This window comes from Aulostomus chinensis, chromosome 10, assembly GCF_037954235.1.
Source record: "Aulostomus chinensis isolate RoL2024-O1b breed Wild chromosome 10, RoL_Achi_v1.0, whole genome shotgun sequence".
Taxonomy (NCBI): domain Eukaryota; kingdom Metazoa; phylum Chordata; class Actinopteri; order Syngnathiformes; family Aulostomidae; genus Aulostomus; species Aulostomus chinensis.
The window spans coordinates 29993066-30009354 of record NC_141329.1 but is presented as its reverse complement, the minus strand read 5'-3'; the positions used below and the strand labels follow the sequence as shown (position 1 = coordinate 30009354).

Below are 16289 nucleotides of genomic sequence, written 5' to 3'. Positions count from 1 at the left end.
AAAGGCAGAGCATCACTGTGGGACCGAACAGGGCCGGTTTAGGTTTAGCAGGGATTACTGATCATTCCCCGCTCCGTTCAGCTCCAAACCTTTTCTCTGCCGTCCTGGTGGGTCTCAGCACCAGCAGAGATGATTGCTGACCTGATGACTGCTGCGTTGTAGCTCCAGTAATCTACTCCTGCCATCACTCCTGTCCTGTTGCTTAGCACCCAGATGCTCGTGTGAAGCTGGGAGTAAAAGGCTGTGATTGAACTGGGCTGCTCCCTGGTGCGTGGATGGATTAGGTCACCACAAAAAGAAGTTTCAAGGAAAGAATACTTGAATACTAATAAGAATACTAATGCATTCTTATTTTAGATGACTAGGTTGATCGGTCCTCAAGTACCAGCACCAGTTTTTCCTCCAGTGTCAAGAAGCTTCTTCGATTTTGGAGCTCTCACATGTCCATCGAACAAGGAACATAGAGGCACTGAGGGAGGAGCAGGGAGGAGGGTCATTGATTCCACAGCAAGAACTCCCTTGGTGGGATGTCTGGCCCCTGATGGATGCAGCAGAGGCTCACTTGTCCTTGCAGTGAGAAAGAGGCTATGACCTCTGCAAGTATTAATATGCCCAGACTCTCAGGTGTCACACAGGTCCCAGGAGCACGCTTTTTACAAGGTTAATCCTCTTGAAGTGATCCTCCAGCACCTTGGAAGCAAGTCCAAGACTATTACTTGAGGTGAGCCAAAGGTCTACACCATCCCCTCTAAGATGGTGCCAATTAATCCCATCATTATTTCACTGCCGCTCCACCACTTATCACGACAGCGCTCATACGGCCCAGAGGGTCGACTGCTGGAGATCTCTCCGCCAGCTAAAGCTGTTTAGATTAGCCTCTTCTGAACTGATGGTCTCAAAGATTTTTATTAATGGAATGTAATTGTCTCTAAGGGTGATTCACCCAAACGGAATACTTCACCTCCCAAATAGTCACCTTGAACTCACAAAGATGTCTTTCTCTCCTATATCGTTTCTTTGTGACACCAGAATGCAGAAAGAGACAAGCAGCCGTTGACTCAGAAATCCAACAACACTTGAGTTTACAGCAAATCAAAACAGTTTGGCACTAGCGTGAAGCGAGACCAACTACCACATTCAGCTACATCAACCAGAAGTGCTATAGTGAGGCTTTAGTTCAAATCCAAAATTACTGAACATCCAGCTGGAGGAAGAAGTTGTGGATTATAACAGGAGGGTGCACTTGAGAATGTATAAATAGACATTTTTTGCACAATTTCTCTGTTGTTAGCCATTAGCTTAAAGCTAAACATTACAGATAGTAATGGCACCAGTGGGAGATGCTGGTTGGTGAAGAGCTGCAGGCTGCAATTTCCTGTTTGAACAAGAAACCAACTGCCGTCGCTGAGTCCAGCTCACTCGGTCTCACACCGCCTGCAGCATGAGCTCCAACCACTGATGGACACAGAATAGACGCTATTGCCGTCTTCATTAAGTACAACTGTTCGTTTGCTGCCCCCAGAATTATTGGGTGAGTAGCATTTAACCACAATTCTTCACAGGCCCTTACATTCAAACATCAAAAGACTCACAACCTGGAACTGAACCAGATCTGTGTATTCATTAAAACCTGGAACCAGGAACCAGCTGAGAGTGACTGACCTGATTGGCACCAATTTCACAGCTGGATGGTACAAACATGTTCAAGTTAACACTCAGATCAAAACTTTGTGTCTAACCCAATCTAACATTAATAGACATGTCCCCTTGGACGTATAAAATCTATCCTCCTTGCCGAGAAAATTGGTACAACTACATCTAGATTTTCTGTTATTCCTCTCCTGCTGTTTGAAACAGTGGCACAGAGTCCCGGAGTGGCCATAGAGTGGAAAAATAAATGTTTTGCAGCAACACAAAATACATAACTTGTTCCCCAGAGAGAAGTGTAAATAAAGAGAGCAGCACAACAGACTGGAGTCCTGCTCGGCTGTCCAGGAGCTCAGTTTTTAATCACCTTTTAGTGATCAGGAACAGCACTTCCAAAGCAACATGGAGGGCAACAGTTTGATATTAGTGAATAAATGAATTTATATCAATACTAATTACAGCACCTAACATGGCACTTGACTGTCCAACATGCAGCTGTTTGATAAAGTTCAGTAAGTTCTAATGTTCATCTTCTGCCTGCAGCTGTCGGATGGTGTGGAGATGAAATGCAGAGAGATAAACGTATCGGCAACAGACGCGGCCAGCAGCAATGCTATGAGAACTTGTCAAGGCTGCTGCTGCTGTTGTCTTGGCTTTTTGGTTTATGGTCCAGCGTGCTCTTGTTATAAAAAAACGCCTTTATGCTATTCTAAGCTGCCTTTGAAACATGTCTCCAGGGATTTATGATTAAAATATATCTCTTTGTACAACTTTTGCAGTGAAATTAATTAAAGTGCACCATACTTGTTAAATAACACTCTGAATTAACAAAGCCCTGCATGTGAATGAAGGCCAAACATAAATGCACATTTGTTTGATTTTCCTGTGGTTCTCATTATCTCGGTGTCTCTGCAGTAGCTGTAACAAACCTCTCTGATGGTCCAGAAGTATTTTCCTGCCAGGTCTTTAGGCGACGCGCAGGTCTCCAGGTCGTCCTCCCGAGTGAGTCTACGAAGCCACACCAGCTCACAGTTACAGTGTAGAGGGTTCCCGCCAAAACTCAGCACCAGCGCCGTGAGAGGAGAACCCTTCATCTTAGCGTAGACAGGGATCCGCAGGAACAGCGGATCTGGAGGAATCTTCTTCAGCTTGTTGGACGTCATGTCCAGTCTGGTGATAGACACACAGGCAGGGTGATACAATGTGGTGATTGAATACTTCTGTTCTCCAACCCTTCAAGAATGGAAGGAGCTATTGAGGTTGTTCTCCAAAATGAACCACAATTAATCTGAACTTCAGAATGAGGAGGTCCAACACTGGATGAAGATTGCACATCTCTGATTTTTACAACAATCTCTTCAGGGAAAAGGAATTTGCTCACCACAACATTACAGCTGATAGCTGCTAATAATGTGATGGATTCAAGCGTTCACTCTCGTCAGCAACTAACACTGGAAAGTCGATTTCCCTCCTGAAATTTTCCACAACAATAATGATGACTTAACAAGAAGTTGATGGCTGCTGAGAGCTAGAAAACACTTGACAAATTTCAATTATTTTTTTCATGAGCAGCAACCTTGTGATGAACTAATTGTGTGTGTGTGTGTGTGTGTGTGTGTGTGTGTGTGTGTGTGTGTGTGTGTGTGTGTGTGTGTGTGTGTGTGTGTCCACCTGAGAGACCATCTCACCAGCTGGTCTATAAGTTTTTGTCTCCAGGGAAAAACATTTGTAGCTTTTTGAATACATGCAGGAGTGTTGATTTGGAGCCACGGCTGCTTGTTCCTCTTAAACTTTAGAAACATGCTGATTGGTGTGAAATTAAAATAACTTAAACACGATTTTTTTGTAAGTGGGATCAAACTATTTCGTTAAATATAATGAAAGCAGGCTGCATGGGGGGTGCAGTGATTAGCACTGTGGCCCCCAGCAAGAATGTTGTGGGTGGAGCCCCGGCTGCAGCACGGGGTCTTTCTGGGTGAGTCTCCATGTTCTCCCTGTTCCTGCTGGGTTCTCTCTGGTACTCCAGCTTCCTCCACAGTCCAAAGACATCAAGAGGGACCAGGTTAATCCAGACTCTAAATTGACCGTAGGCGTGGCTGGGAGAGCCAATGGTTGTCTGTCTCTATGTGTTGGCCCTGCCATGGACTGGTGACCTGTCCAGGGGGAAGGCTGCTGGGATAGGCTCCACCCCCACCACCCTGAACTGGAGGAGAGGGAGAACATGGAGGGATGGAGGGATGATGGATGATGGAGGGATGGATGGTTAAATGGATGGTTCAATGGATGGATGGATGGATGGATGAATGGATGGATGGATGATGGATGGAGGGAGGGATGGATGGATGGATGAATGAATGGATGGATGGATGGATGATGGATGGAGGGAGGGATGGATGGATGAATGGATGGATGGATGGATGGATGATGGATGGATGGTTCAATGGATGGATGGATGGATGGATGGATGATGGATGGAGGGAGGGATGGATGGATGAATGGATGGATGGATGGATGGATGATGGATGGATGGTTCAATGGATGGATGGATGGATGGATGGATGATGGATGGTTCAATGGATGGATGGATGATGGATGGATGAATGATGGATGGTTCAATGGATGTTTCAATGGATGGATGGATGGATGGATGATAGATGGTTCAATGGATGGTTCAATGGATGGATGGATGGATCATGGATGGTTCAATGGATGGATGGATGATGGATGGTTCAATGGATGGTTCAATGGATGGATGGATGGATGGATGGATCATGGATGGTTCAATGGATGGATGGATGATGGATGGTTCAATGGATGGTTCAATAGATGGTTCAATGGATGGATGGATGGATGATGGATGGATGGATGATAGATGGTTCAATGGATGGTTCAATGGATGGATGGATGGATGGATGGATGGATGATGGATGGTTCAATGGATGGTTCAATGGATGGATGGGTACTTCATTGCTGTTAGCTTGAAATCCCAGAGGACCAACTAATGGCCCTACTGTGCCTCTGATTGGCTAGTATCTGGTATGGATCAGGGTAGAAGCCAATCCACAGACGAGTAAGAGTGTGTCTTCATGGAGCACAGGTGGGGAAATATTCCTGCATGTACACCTGAGGTTCCATGTGTCCCAGTCCGGGAATCATGTTTCTTAAGCATTTGTGAGCTTGAAACTTAAAAGAAGCATGGGCGGCGTGTCTCAGGGGTAGAGCAGCTGTCTAGCAACCGAAGGGTCCCTGGTTCGATCCTCGACCCCAGTGACCATGTTGAAGTGTCCTTGAGCAAGATACTGAACCCATAATTGCTCCTGATGAGCAGGTTGGCGCCTTGCATGGCAGCTCCATCATCAGTGTGTGAGTGAACAGGTGAATGAGACGACATTGTAAAGAGCTTTGAGTGCCGCTAAGGTAGAAAGGTGCTCTATAATTTACCATTTACCGTTTACCATAAAAGTTTGATTTCAAGGTAACAGGAAGCATCACATGACCCTGACCTGGCCAGTTTGTGAAGGTTGGAGAAGATGCCCTCGGGGACGCTCTCTATCAGGTTGTGGTCAAGGCTGAGGGTGTTGACGCTGACTAGCAGAGCTATTGTCTCCCAGGGGATGTCCACCAGGTTGTTGTAGCTCAGGTCCAGGTCCTCCAGTGTCTCGAGGAAGTCCTACATAAGATCAGTAGAGACGTCAGTTATACTGAGAAAGACTTTAACCTGCCGTCTGAAAACAAAAGACAAAATCTCCTTAAATCAGGACAAGGAGCTCATTCTGCTTGTCTCAGTCATGGTCACGATGAGATCTTGCTTAAACAAGTTTATGCATAAAAAATCATCATAAATTACTATGATTGCTGGTCATAACTTTGGTGGTGATGATGTGTTGGTGCATGGGTGACAGTTTGGGTAGGTTTGGGCACCAGGGTTCATGGTTTGACTGAAGCCTGAAACACACCAGGGCTGTACGAGAAGCGCTGAGTGCCTGCAGCTGCAGTCGCTGCCGTCAGCAAACATTGTAACAAACTGCAGCAGCCACACAGGCCGCGTTTAATGTCACAGTGCAACACATATGTTGCAAGAGGTCTGGTTTTCTGGTTGTGACACATGACAACAGTCCTCCAGGCATTTAACATGACAAACTCCATAGAGCCAGTTGGGTGTGTGCCTTCAGGGCCAAGAGAACATACACAGCTACATAAATAACCCACTACATACTGCTGACATGATGCTACATCTCCCCAGAGTGCCTCAGGCATTGAACTTGCTTCTTCTTATGATCAAATGATTTTCGCTGTCATAATGTGCACCTCGTGGTTGCAAACAGGGCTTGAGGAGTGTAGCAAAGTCTACTGTGGTCTTCACCAAATTCAGATATACTGTAGGCATCATCACTTCCCCATATGGAGGTCATTAAAGGTCATCAGGGGGAAACTCAAGAAGCCTGGAGCTTAGTGGTGGTGACCTCGAAGTCATGTGACCCTGGTGTAGTGCCTTCCTAGGCTAATGTTAGCTTAGCACTGCTAACCGTAGCATCCAGGCTTCCAGCATCATCAGAGGGTTCATTAGTGAAGATGATCTTGATGAACCCAACCTGGAAGATCATCAACTTTTGTTCACCAGAGCTGATTTACTGATTCAATCACCACAATCACATGGAGCGATCCTATTGGCTGCTGGGGGAGGAGCCAGGAGATGACCACTTCCTGTTGGTGGAGGAACCAGGAGATGACCACTTCCTGTTTGACTACAACAGTACCTCATCATGCTAAGTTCCTGTTGAACAACAATGGTACCTCATCATGCTAACTTCCTGTTGGACTACAATGGTACCTCACATTGCTGACTTCCTGTTGGACTACAATGGTACCTCACATTGCTAACTTCCTGTTGGACTACAATGGTACCTCATCATGCTAACTTCCTGTTGGACTACAATGGTACCTCACATTGCTGACTTCCTGTTGGACTACAGTGGTACCTCATCATGCTAACTTCCTGTTGGACTACAATGGTACCTCACATTGCTGACTTCCTGTTGGACTACAATGGTACCTCATCATGCTAACTTCCTGTTGGACTACAATGGTACCTCACATTGCTGACTTTCTGTTGGACTACAATGGTACCTCACATTGCTAACTTCCTGTTGGACTACAATGGTACCTCATCATGCTAACTTCCTGTCGGACTACAATGGTACCTCACATTGCTAACTTCCTGTTGGACTACAATGGTACCTCATCATGCTAACTTCCTGTTGGACTACAATGGTACCTCACATTGCTAACTTCCTGTTGGACTACAATGGTACCTCATCATGCTAACTTCCTGTTGGACTACAATGGTACCTCACATTGCTGACTTCCTGTTGGACTACAATGGTACCTCACATTGCTGACTTCCTGTTGGACTACAATGGTACCTCATCATGCTAACTTCCTGTTGGACTACAATGGTACCTCACATTGCTGACTTCCTGTTGGACTACAATGGTACCTCATCATGCAGCTCTTTCCAGGACTGCATACATGATGCTGATGTACAGTGTGTGACTGTAACGGCCTATCAGGAGGGCACCCTCATGCTGAATCAGTTAAGTGCATACCATGTAGGCCATGGCCACGCAGAGAACCAGGGATCGATTCCTGCCCAGGGTCCTACTCTGCATGCCATCCCTCCCCCTTCCTTTATTTCTTCGCTATAAACTATCTAATAAAAAGGCTAAAAAATCATTTTAAAAAAGTGAGACCACGAGAGAGAAAAGAAGGAAGGGAAAAGTGTCACAAGAGGACTGGCGTTATTGAGAGGGCGATGAAGGGAGGAAAGTGAACCAGAGAGTCGACGAGAGGAAGGATGTAAAGCAACAGTGGGGAAAGGAGATCAATTAAGCCGGTCTATGCTGAATGCTCAAAGCATGTTGCTGGGTCTAATTGCCTCCATACAATGCTCATGATCACAACACCTTTCCTTCGCCAGGAGTCAGTACACATTACAATGAGCAAGAACACAAAGAACAAGAGGGAGAGCAGGATAAAAGCCTGCTGTGTATTGCTGTGGTTGCTCCAATTAGTCCCATACAATAATCTATGCTTTATTTCCTCTGAACCTGAGGCGTCTCTGCTTCTATTGACTTCAAAAACATTTGAAATCAGTCCTTTCCTCACAAGAACAATAAAGCTGGTTTGTTAGACTTGCAACCAACCAACAAATGAGTATGTTTGTGCTTCACAAAACAATGTGTATCTGTCTCCTCCACCGTGGTTAAATGAAGCTACCTTGATCAAATTTAGAAAGGTAAAGTGAGAGCGTTGCCTGCACTAAGAGCTGACTTTATTAGCATTGACCACTGCACATCGGTCAGAACGGCCTCCACTCTCAGTCCGCTGCTACAGCACTCATGTTCGTGCCATCTCTAACCAGTACCTGTTGTTAACATTACATGTGCAATATTTTATTTTTTATCTTATTTTATCTTTCTGTCTGTCTGTGTATTTTAGAGGTAAGGTGTTTTTTTCACAGTATACTTTTATATGGAGAGGGTACATTGAAGAAGCTGCTTTTCAAAACTTATTGTACTGTATAATGACAAGAAAGGCTTTCTATTCTATTCTATTCTATTCTGATAGTCGACTGGACAGAAAAGAGTGAGATAACGCACTTCTTCTCACAAGCTTGTTAGCAACCCTTTTTGCAGATTCCATATCTGCTTGTTTTGTCTTTCCCCCACATTTTTCTCATCAATTGCACACCACCATGAATGCGCTTGAGCAGGACCTGCAAAAGAACTCTGAAACTTCTCCAAATATTTTTACATAGTTTGTTTTTGCAATAAAACGTCAAGTGAGAGTGAAAGATGAACTCTCCTTTGATTTATTCTAGGAGAAGGCAGCGAGTCTGACATCCTGCGCCCGCACTCTCCATGTGGTAACGCGAAAGGAACCTTGAATGAGGCTTCAAAGACAAAACAAACTTTAGGTTTTGTCACTTCACTGTCAGATAAGTGAAGTAAAAAGTACATGTTTTCCATCTGAGATGTGGAAGAAGGAAATGGCGTATCGAGACAAGAGGCAGCAGGTGGGTCTGACCTGGCCGAAGGTCTTTCAGTGGCTTCACAGCAACGTTTGTGAATCGGGAATCTTGGGACACACTGTCACTTTTTTACTGATAAATTATACTTTGTTGACAGCTTTGATCCAAATGCAGGTCCTTTGAAATAGTTTCTTTGTTAATGTGGCATGAATGAACACTCAGAGTGGCAGTGGACTAAGAATAGAGTATCCAAGACAATTACTGCCTCCTCCGTTTGAGTTGAGAGTCATTCTGGGCCATTTCAGGACATTTATCTAATTATACCAGGAAATATTGAACTCATGATACTGACTGGAAAGCTAAACCTCAATACTTGACACCACAGAGATTAGTTCCCACAGAAATTATGATTCAAAACTGATGGTAGCCTGAGGGTAATTTTTGACTGTTAAGATTTATTTCCCTAAACTGTGGCTCATTTTTTAAATAATAATTAGTTTTGGCTGCAAAGATGCTGTTTGATCATAAAGTTACAGGACTGTTTTGGCCTCTGACAACCTGTGACATCAACGAGGCAAAGTTTGTCATTTATATGCTGCACCGCGTGAATCAACCTGGATATGCAGGGTTCACGGAACAAAACCGAATAGACATACAGTTTGAAGTAGAGGACCGACAGGATAAATGTGATTGTTATACTGTAGTGCTCGTGTGAAAGAAGTTTTGAGTAGAAACTAGGTGGAAGTAGTGCTAGCATCAGCAACCCTGCTGTAGCAGTGGTATCACTCATGCTACAGTAGCTTTAGCGTTGCTGACAGGGCCAAACACTCGTGTTAGAAGAGTCATGTGACTGTGCAAAGTGAGAACGCTGTTTGTTTCCTGTTTCTGTATTTCAGCTTTTTAACAGAACGCCATGATCATAACTCTGACAATTTTTTCAACGTTTTCATTTGTCATGCTTCTATTTTGCTTGTAACAAGGGTGGAGATGATCATCGTGAAAGGGTCCAGGTTTTGAGCCGCTACCTGGAAGGCTCCCTCTGATATGCTGTGCAGCTGGTTGTTGGCCAGGATCAGGTGCCTCAAGTTGACCAGGCCCTGGAAGTGGGAGTCGTCCAGGACAGTGAGCCGGTTGGCGTCCAGGTGGAGCGCGTGGAGATCCTGGAGGTCTGCAAAGGTGTAGGGTCGGATCTGACTGATGGTGTTTCTGCTCAGGGTCAGATGGATCTGGGTGTGCGAGGAACAAGAGAGACAGAGAGAAACACTCGTGAATCTCCTCAAAGCTCCATGTACATTCTTTTCAAAGCTGATTTTATGCCAGCAATAATTCCGTCACGTTTTCCTGGCGTCACTAATAGTGACACTTTCACCTTCTCCAGTATAGGAGGAGGAGACATCGGGGTGAGCAGGTGAGCCGCCACCCTGGAGATGAGAGAGACTCCCTGATCGGACATTCAAGCCACAAGGGATGAAAATAGCAGTCGGGCTACAGGACGGCCGCAACCATTCTGCTGTTAGCCTTTATTCATAATGGCATTACTAATTAATACTGGAGGACTGTGGGTCAGCTGGGGCCAAGTGTCATGAATAGATAATCATCCTACTAGAAAAACACACTGCCAGAGGTGCTAAATACTTCAATCTGCACACAAAGGTTTGAAGCTGATAGATACTCTATTAACACCCAATTGCGGTCAATCAACACCCACGTGCTTGTACGCAGGCTCAGAGACACGCCGTGATCCCGGGAGATGTGAGCGGCGGTCTGTCACGCTCACCAGCAAATGATTACAACTTCTTCTCCCACGTTGCCTGGAGTGTGAGCAAACATCATCTGTGCTGCTGCAGTCCCACCGGAGGGGAAACTGACGTGGAGGAACCTCCTGCTGTGACGGTTATTTGACGTTTAAATGTGTCAATGTTGTGCTTGACATGATCGCAGTTGAACTAATTGGTGAAATCCATAAGATGTCACAGATTTGCTCTCAGCCAAATGAAGGAGCAGATGTTCCTACTGTTTGTCTGCGCTCAATGAGGAATCAACATGATTACCGTCGTGACACTGCTGGCCTCCGTTCTGCTGCTACAGGCATTTTCCCACTTGTATCGGCCCAAAGGCACTGAGAGACGAGCGACTCGTCCAGAATGCTTGAAAATGTTATCACACCATTAACGCCATCAGAGATGCAAATGACATGTAAATGTATTCCAGCAGTTATTTTCAACATGTAATAGGATTTCCTCCTGACTCCTGTTTGCTCTCCTCAGTGGTGAAGTTTCACCACCACACATCCTGTCTGACAGACGCTGTGCCCCAGCTGCCTGGAGAGAGCGATAACGCTGATATCTGCTTTGATCCTGTAAATGGCAACACAATAAAAAGATAAAAATAAGGATAATAATAATGATAATAATAGGGGAGCAACGAGAATTGAAATCAAAACAAACAGAACAATGATTTTTGACATCATTAACAACTCAATTTACATGAACGAAAAGGAGTAGAAAGATGTAAACTTATGTACTTCTACTCCTCAAAAGGGAACTCTAGTTCAGAACACAAAGCAAACAAGTATTTTTTTCAATTAAAAAACCTCCTATGGAATATAAGTACCATTCCTGCATCCTCTCACTCCATACAGAGAGACTTCCCTGGGGATCTGCTAAGTATCATCCCTCCATCTATCTATCTATCCATCTATGTATGTATGTATCTATCTATCTATCTATCTGTCTATCGATCCATCTATGTATGTATGTATGTATGTATGTATCTATCTATCTGTCTATCTATCTATTATCTATCTATCTATCATCTATCTATCTATCCATCTATGTATGTATGTATGTATCTATCTATCTGTCTATCTATCTATTATCTATCTATCATCTATCTATCTATCTATCATCTATCTATCTATCTATCTATCTATCATCTATCTATCCATCTATCTATCTATCTATCATCTATCTATCTATCTATCTATCTATCTATCTATCTATCTATCCATCATCTATCTATCTATCTATCCATCTATCTATCTATCCCTCCATCTATCTATCTATCCATCTATCTATCTATCTATCTATCTATCTATCTATCTATCTATCTATCTATCTATCTATCTATCTATCTATCTATCTATCTATCCCTCCATCTATCTATCTATCCATCTATCTATGTATCTATCTATCATCTATCTATCTATCTATCTATCTATCTATCTATCTATCTATCTATCCATCTATCTATCTATCTATCTATCCATCTATCTATCTATCTATCTATCTATCTATCTATCTATCTATCTGTCTATCTATCTATCTGTCTATCTATCCATCCATCTATCAATCTATCTATCTATCCATCATCTAGCTATCTATCTATGTATCCCTCCCTCCCTCCCTCTACCTATCATCCCTCTATCTCTGGTGAACCTCTCCTTCCTGTCTCTGTCCACCAGTCTAGCTCATCTCTCTATCCCAGTCCTCCCACTCCAACCCTCTGACTCATCCACTCTTTTACTCCACAAATATAAAACAGAAACTTTTCTTTGTAGTTTGTCAACTGCCAACCTATAAATTTGACCTCTCTCTTCAACTAGAACCCTGCTCTCTTTTATCAAACGTTCCCTGAAGGTGTTCTGCCCGTAGAAAGTTCCCTTCTTTGTTTAATACTCGGGCAGTTTTACGCTCACCAGGTCAAACAATTTTAGCGTTTCACATTTGTCAGAATGACCCACTGGTGTGAGCCCCATCATCAACCTGATCAATGATTCTCTTTGCTCTTCTTTGTAATATAGAGTGTCTGAAGTGCAGTTCCGTAGGCGTTTCCGCATGTCTCTGTACAGTAAGGAAGAACCGGTGGATTAGAGAGAACCTAGAGCCGAGAGCAGGCTTACAGTCAAAGGGCCAGAGGGAAAACAAACATGGATGCCGAGGACAAAGAAATGAAGAGCACGCCGTCCGCTTTTAAATCAGAAGTGTGGGCTCACTTTGGTTTTTACACCCAAGAAGGGAAGAAGGGCTTGGATATGAAATATGTGATTTGCAAAGACTGTTGTGTGAAAACAAAATACTCCAGGAACACTACAAACCTGAAGACTCGTCATCATCCCGAGCTAGTAGCGCTGACCGAGGACGGCCAAACTCGCGGTAAACCAGCTTTACCAGGACATCAACCGACACTCAACACACTTGCCATGACAAAACTACCGTCCACTTCAGGGCGAGCTAAGAAAATAACAGTCCATCACATACTTCGTCTGCAAGGACCTGCGTCCTTATGAGGTGGAAAATGAAGGTTTCGGCTACATGCTAAAGGCACCGGAGCCCCGGTGTGTGACTCCGTCTCGCCGTTATTTTACCGACACAGCCATTCCCAAACTGTACAGACAAGTTAAGACTGAAGTTGAGGATGCTTATTCATATGTGACTGTAAGCCCACATTTTATCACTGAGGATTGGAGACTAACAAACGACGCACGTGAAAGTCACACTGGTCCAAACGTCGCAGACCTGCTTCAAAAAGCAGCACAAGAGTGGGGGATTCCACACAAGAACTTGGTGGTCGTGACAGACGATGCGTCCATGAGCGTTGTCACTCAGTTAGCTGGATAATACAGACTCGCTGTAAAAGCACTGTCAAGTGGGCTGAATAAAGTGACGGAAGTGAGATGAACAGACTTAACTTCATTTTATTTAATTATGAAACAGATGCATTCAGATAGTTTTCCTTTAGATATAATTTGAAGTTGGAAAAAAAGGTTGAAAAAAGTTGAAAAAGGTAATAAATAAAATTATATTGAGACACATCGTATTGCAATATATTCACATCGCAGTAGTATCATATTGTGGCTTGGGTATGGTGATAAGATCTTATCGCGGTACCTCTACTGTGAAACTTTGTTGTTATATTTGGGGAACAAACTCCGTCACTACAGGGTCAGAAGACTCTTTCTGACATGTAGGACCACACAACTTTCAGCTCGTTCTTCTGTCTACCGTGAAAGTATCAGATATCTGATCCTGGATCAGTCCAGTGCCATAACTTTTTGTCCAATTATTAGCAGCAGAGATGTATCAACTACAGTTTTGTTACAGACTGTCACAGAGTTTGTTGTTAGCTTGATGTTAGCAGCAACGTCGCTCCATCTACGCGAGGCACTCGCCCCGATCCTCTCTCTACTAACACGCCCTGGTGTCCCTGCCAGGATTCTCCCGTCGTCTCTGCTCGCATCTTATAGGACACATCACGAGACACCAATGACTTTCCAGTTTCAAGTAACAGAGTCAAGTTGAGCAATGTTGTCATACAACACATGTTATAAGCCTTTTTTTCTCATGGTGAAAAACAACCTCCAACATGTTGACCGGTAAAAACCTGCGTCCTTCAGACCCCTAAGTAGAGATTTTCTGCGTGACCTCACAGAGAGCACAGCTGGTCATCTCAGAGAGACGTTAGTCCTTCCCACCCTCAGACATGGATCATGCAGCGTCGTGTAGACGCCTCATGATTTTGTATTTGACTTGGAAATTGAATGGCACACAGTGTTACTGTTCTGTTGTGCTTTGTTCTAAGTTCCCTGCAAGAGTTAGCAGTGCTTTTTTTCCCAGATGGACTCAATTTGAAACAACAGAAAACATAAATGTGAGTGACGTGCTCACCGTCGAATGTACAACCAGTGCGGTGATTCAAGCTCAACTGGTTGGCAGAAGCGGTGCTTGTATGAATCAGAGTAAACTGAAAAAATATTCAAATAAGGTTGAAATAGTGATTGAAGAATGAGCTCTGACCAGGCTAGACATGTTAGCGAAGTCACGGTGCCTCAGCGTCGTGATGAAGTTGTCCATCAGCCTGAGCTCAGCCGTCTGCCGGTCGATGTTGGGAGGCACGAAGAGGAGGCCCGTCTTAGCACACAGCACCGTGTAGGAGGGCAGCAGGTTCTGGCAACTGCACCGCTTCGGACACAACATGGAGGGGGAGCAGGAGGGGAAGGAGGACAGAAGTAGGAAGAGGAGGAGGAGGAGAGGCCGGGCCAGCGAGGACATAACATCCATGGTGACTCTCCTGCAGGAGCACAGACAGAGAAAGACGGCAGTCAGTTTTGGCAGGTTGTTAATTAGTTAGCTGGACATTTAAATGACTTCAAGCTTCCAGGCTTCAAGCCAAAATTATGACTCCTTTGATTTAGTTTCTGAACACAGATATTCATCTTTCCACCTCTAAAATGACTCTTCAACGCAACATGGTGGAAGAGATGAGAGGTGCAGGGCTAAAATGGCAAAAATCACAGTGTAGATCAGGATACTTTCCATGCTTTATGGAGCTAAAGCTTATAAAAACAGTTATTTATGCATCTACAAATGTAGCGCTGGCTTTAGACAATGAAAACTCTGTAATAGAGGCTGTGAGAGGATGCTGAGCAGCACAGAGAGGAAGAGAGAAGGGAACCAAGAGGCAGTTGTGACTTTCTGCTGACTAAGTCACCTGGGGAACGGGAAACTAAACAGTACTTTAATCATCAATTACTTTGGCTGCACTTTCCCGATTAAAATCTGAAGAGAACATTAAAAACCAGAAATTGTTCTCCGCGTCTGTCTCACTTCATAAACTTCATGGGTGTTTGGGTGCATAGAAATGAGGCTTCCCAGGCAAAGCAATAAGGGAAGATGTTTACAGTGACATTGATTTGACTCAATTTGCTTTGTGGGTACTGAGGACAGAAATTGCCACTGTTGCAAAAAGACGCCTTCAAAAAAGAAATGAGCAAATTACATAAAAAGCCTCAATAATGACTCAAATTGGCACTTAAAAATAAAGAAACAGATTAAGACACAATTATTAGAAAAAGGGACTCATTTTTTATTGTTCCCAATATCTTTGCCAATTGATTTCTTAAAAAACAAGTTTATTTGTTACCTTTTACTTCAGTTCTCCTGTATTTATTGATTCTCCATTTCTTTAAAATTCCAGCTTTTACTTATTCTTTCATTTCTCCTGTATGTGTTCCTGAGGAGGTAACCTGGACACATGGTTCAGAATCCTCCTCGAGACTTACGTGAGCGTGTTACGTCATTTCCTGCCTGTAATCCTGTCGCTGTGTTGTTCACTCTCTCAATCCTCCCTCAGGTGTACTGCTAACTTAATCGCTTTAAGCACCACTGTGTACTACGTTTTAGTGTAATACAGAGGTTTCTGTCACTTCAGGCTTTAGCAGGACTTTGCTCTGAAATTCCTCGTTCTATTTGTTATATTTGCCACAGGTCCACTAGCTCACCTTAGCATACTAGCTATGGCTGCTCTCTCTCTTTCTGCCTCTCCCCCACCTCTCCCTCCCTCTCCTGCTCCATGTGCCAGATGTTTAGTTACTCCTCTACCTCCTTTAGTGTTAATGGTACGTGTAATAAGTGTAGTTTGTTTGTAGTCCTGGAGGCGAGGCAAAGTGAGTTAGAGACCTGGCTCCGCACCATGGAGGCTAGCGCTAGTCCCTTAGCTTCAGGAGCTTCTCAGTGCACCTTAGCGGGTGCGGAGCCACCTAGCCTAGCCACCGCTAGCAGCTCCCCGCAGCCGGGAAATAGCCAGTGACATCACTAACCCCGTCTTGTCTGAT

The 16289-nt window shown here is 44.1% G+C and overlaps 1 protein-coding gene across 5 annotated transcripts in view; it reads right to left on the bottom strand.

Annotated features, from left to right (window-relative positions):
• Positions 1 to 16289, bottom strand: part of LOC147255253 (leucine-rich repeat and fibronectin type III domain-containing protein 1-like protein) — a 308907-nt gene that overhangs the window by 47897 nt on the left and 244721 nt on the right. For all 5 annotated transcript variants that reach the window (XM_086217018.1, XM_086217017.1, XM_086217019.1 and 2 more), the window contains 4 exons: positions 14473 to 14746; positions 9703 to 9903; positions 5151 to 5317; positions 2577 to 2817 (listed from right to left, as the gene is read on the bottom strand). In XM_086217018.1, the coding sequence (XP_086073144.1) occupies positions 2577 to 2817; positions 5151 to 5317; positions 9703 to 9903; positions 14473 to 14736 (873 nt within the window). In that variant the 5' untranslated portion in view covers positions 14737 to 14746. The remainder of the gene's footprint in view (positions 1 to 2576; positions 2818 to 5150; positions 5318 to 9702; positions 9904 to 14472; positions 14747 to 16289) is intronic.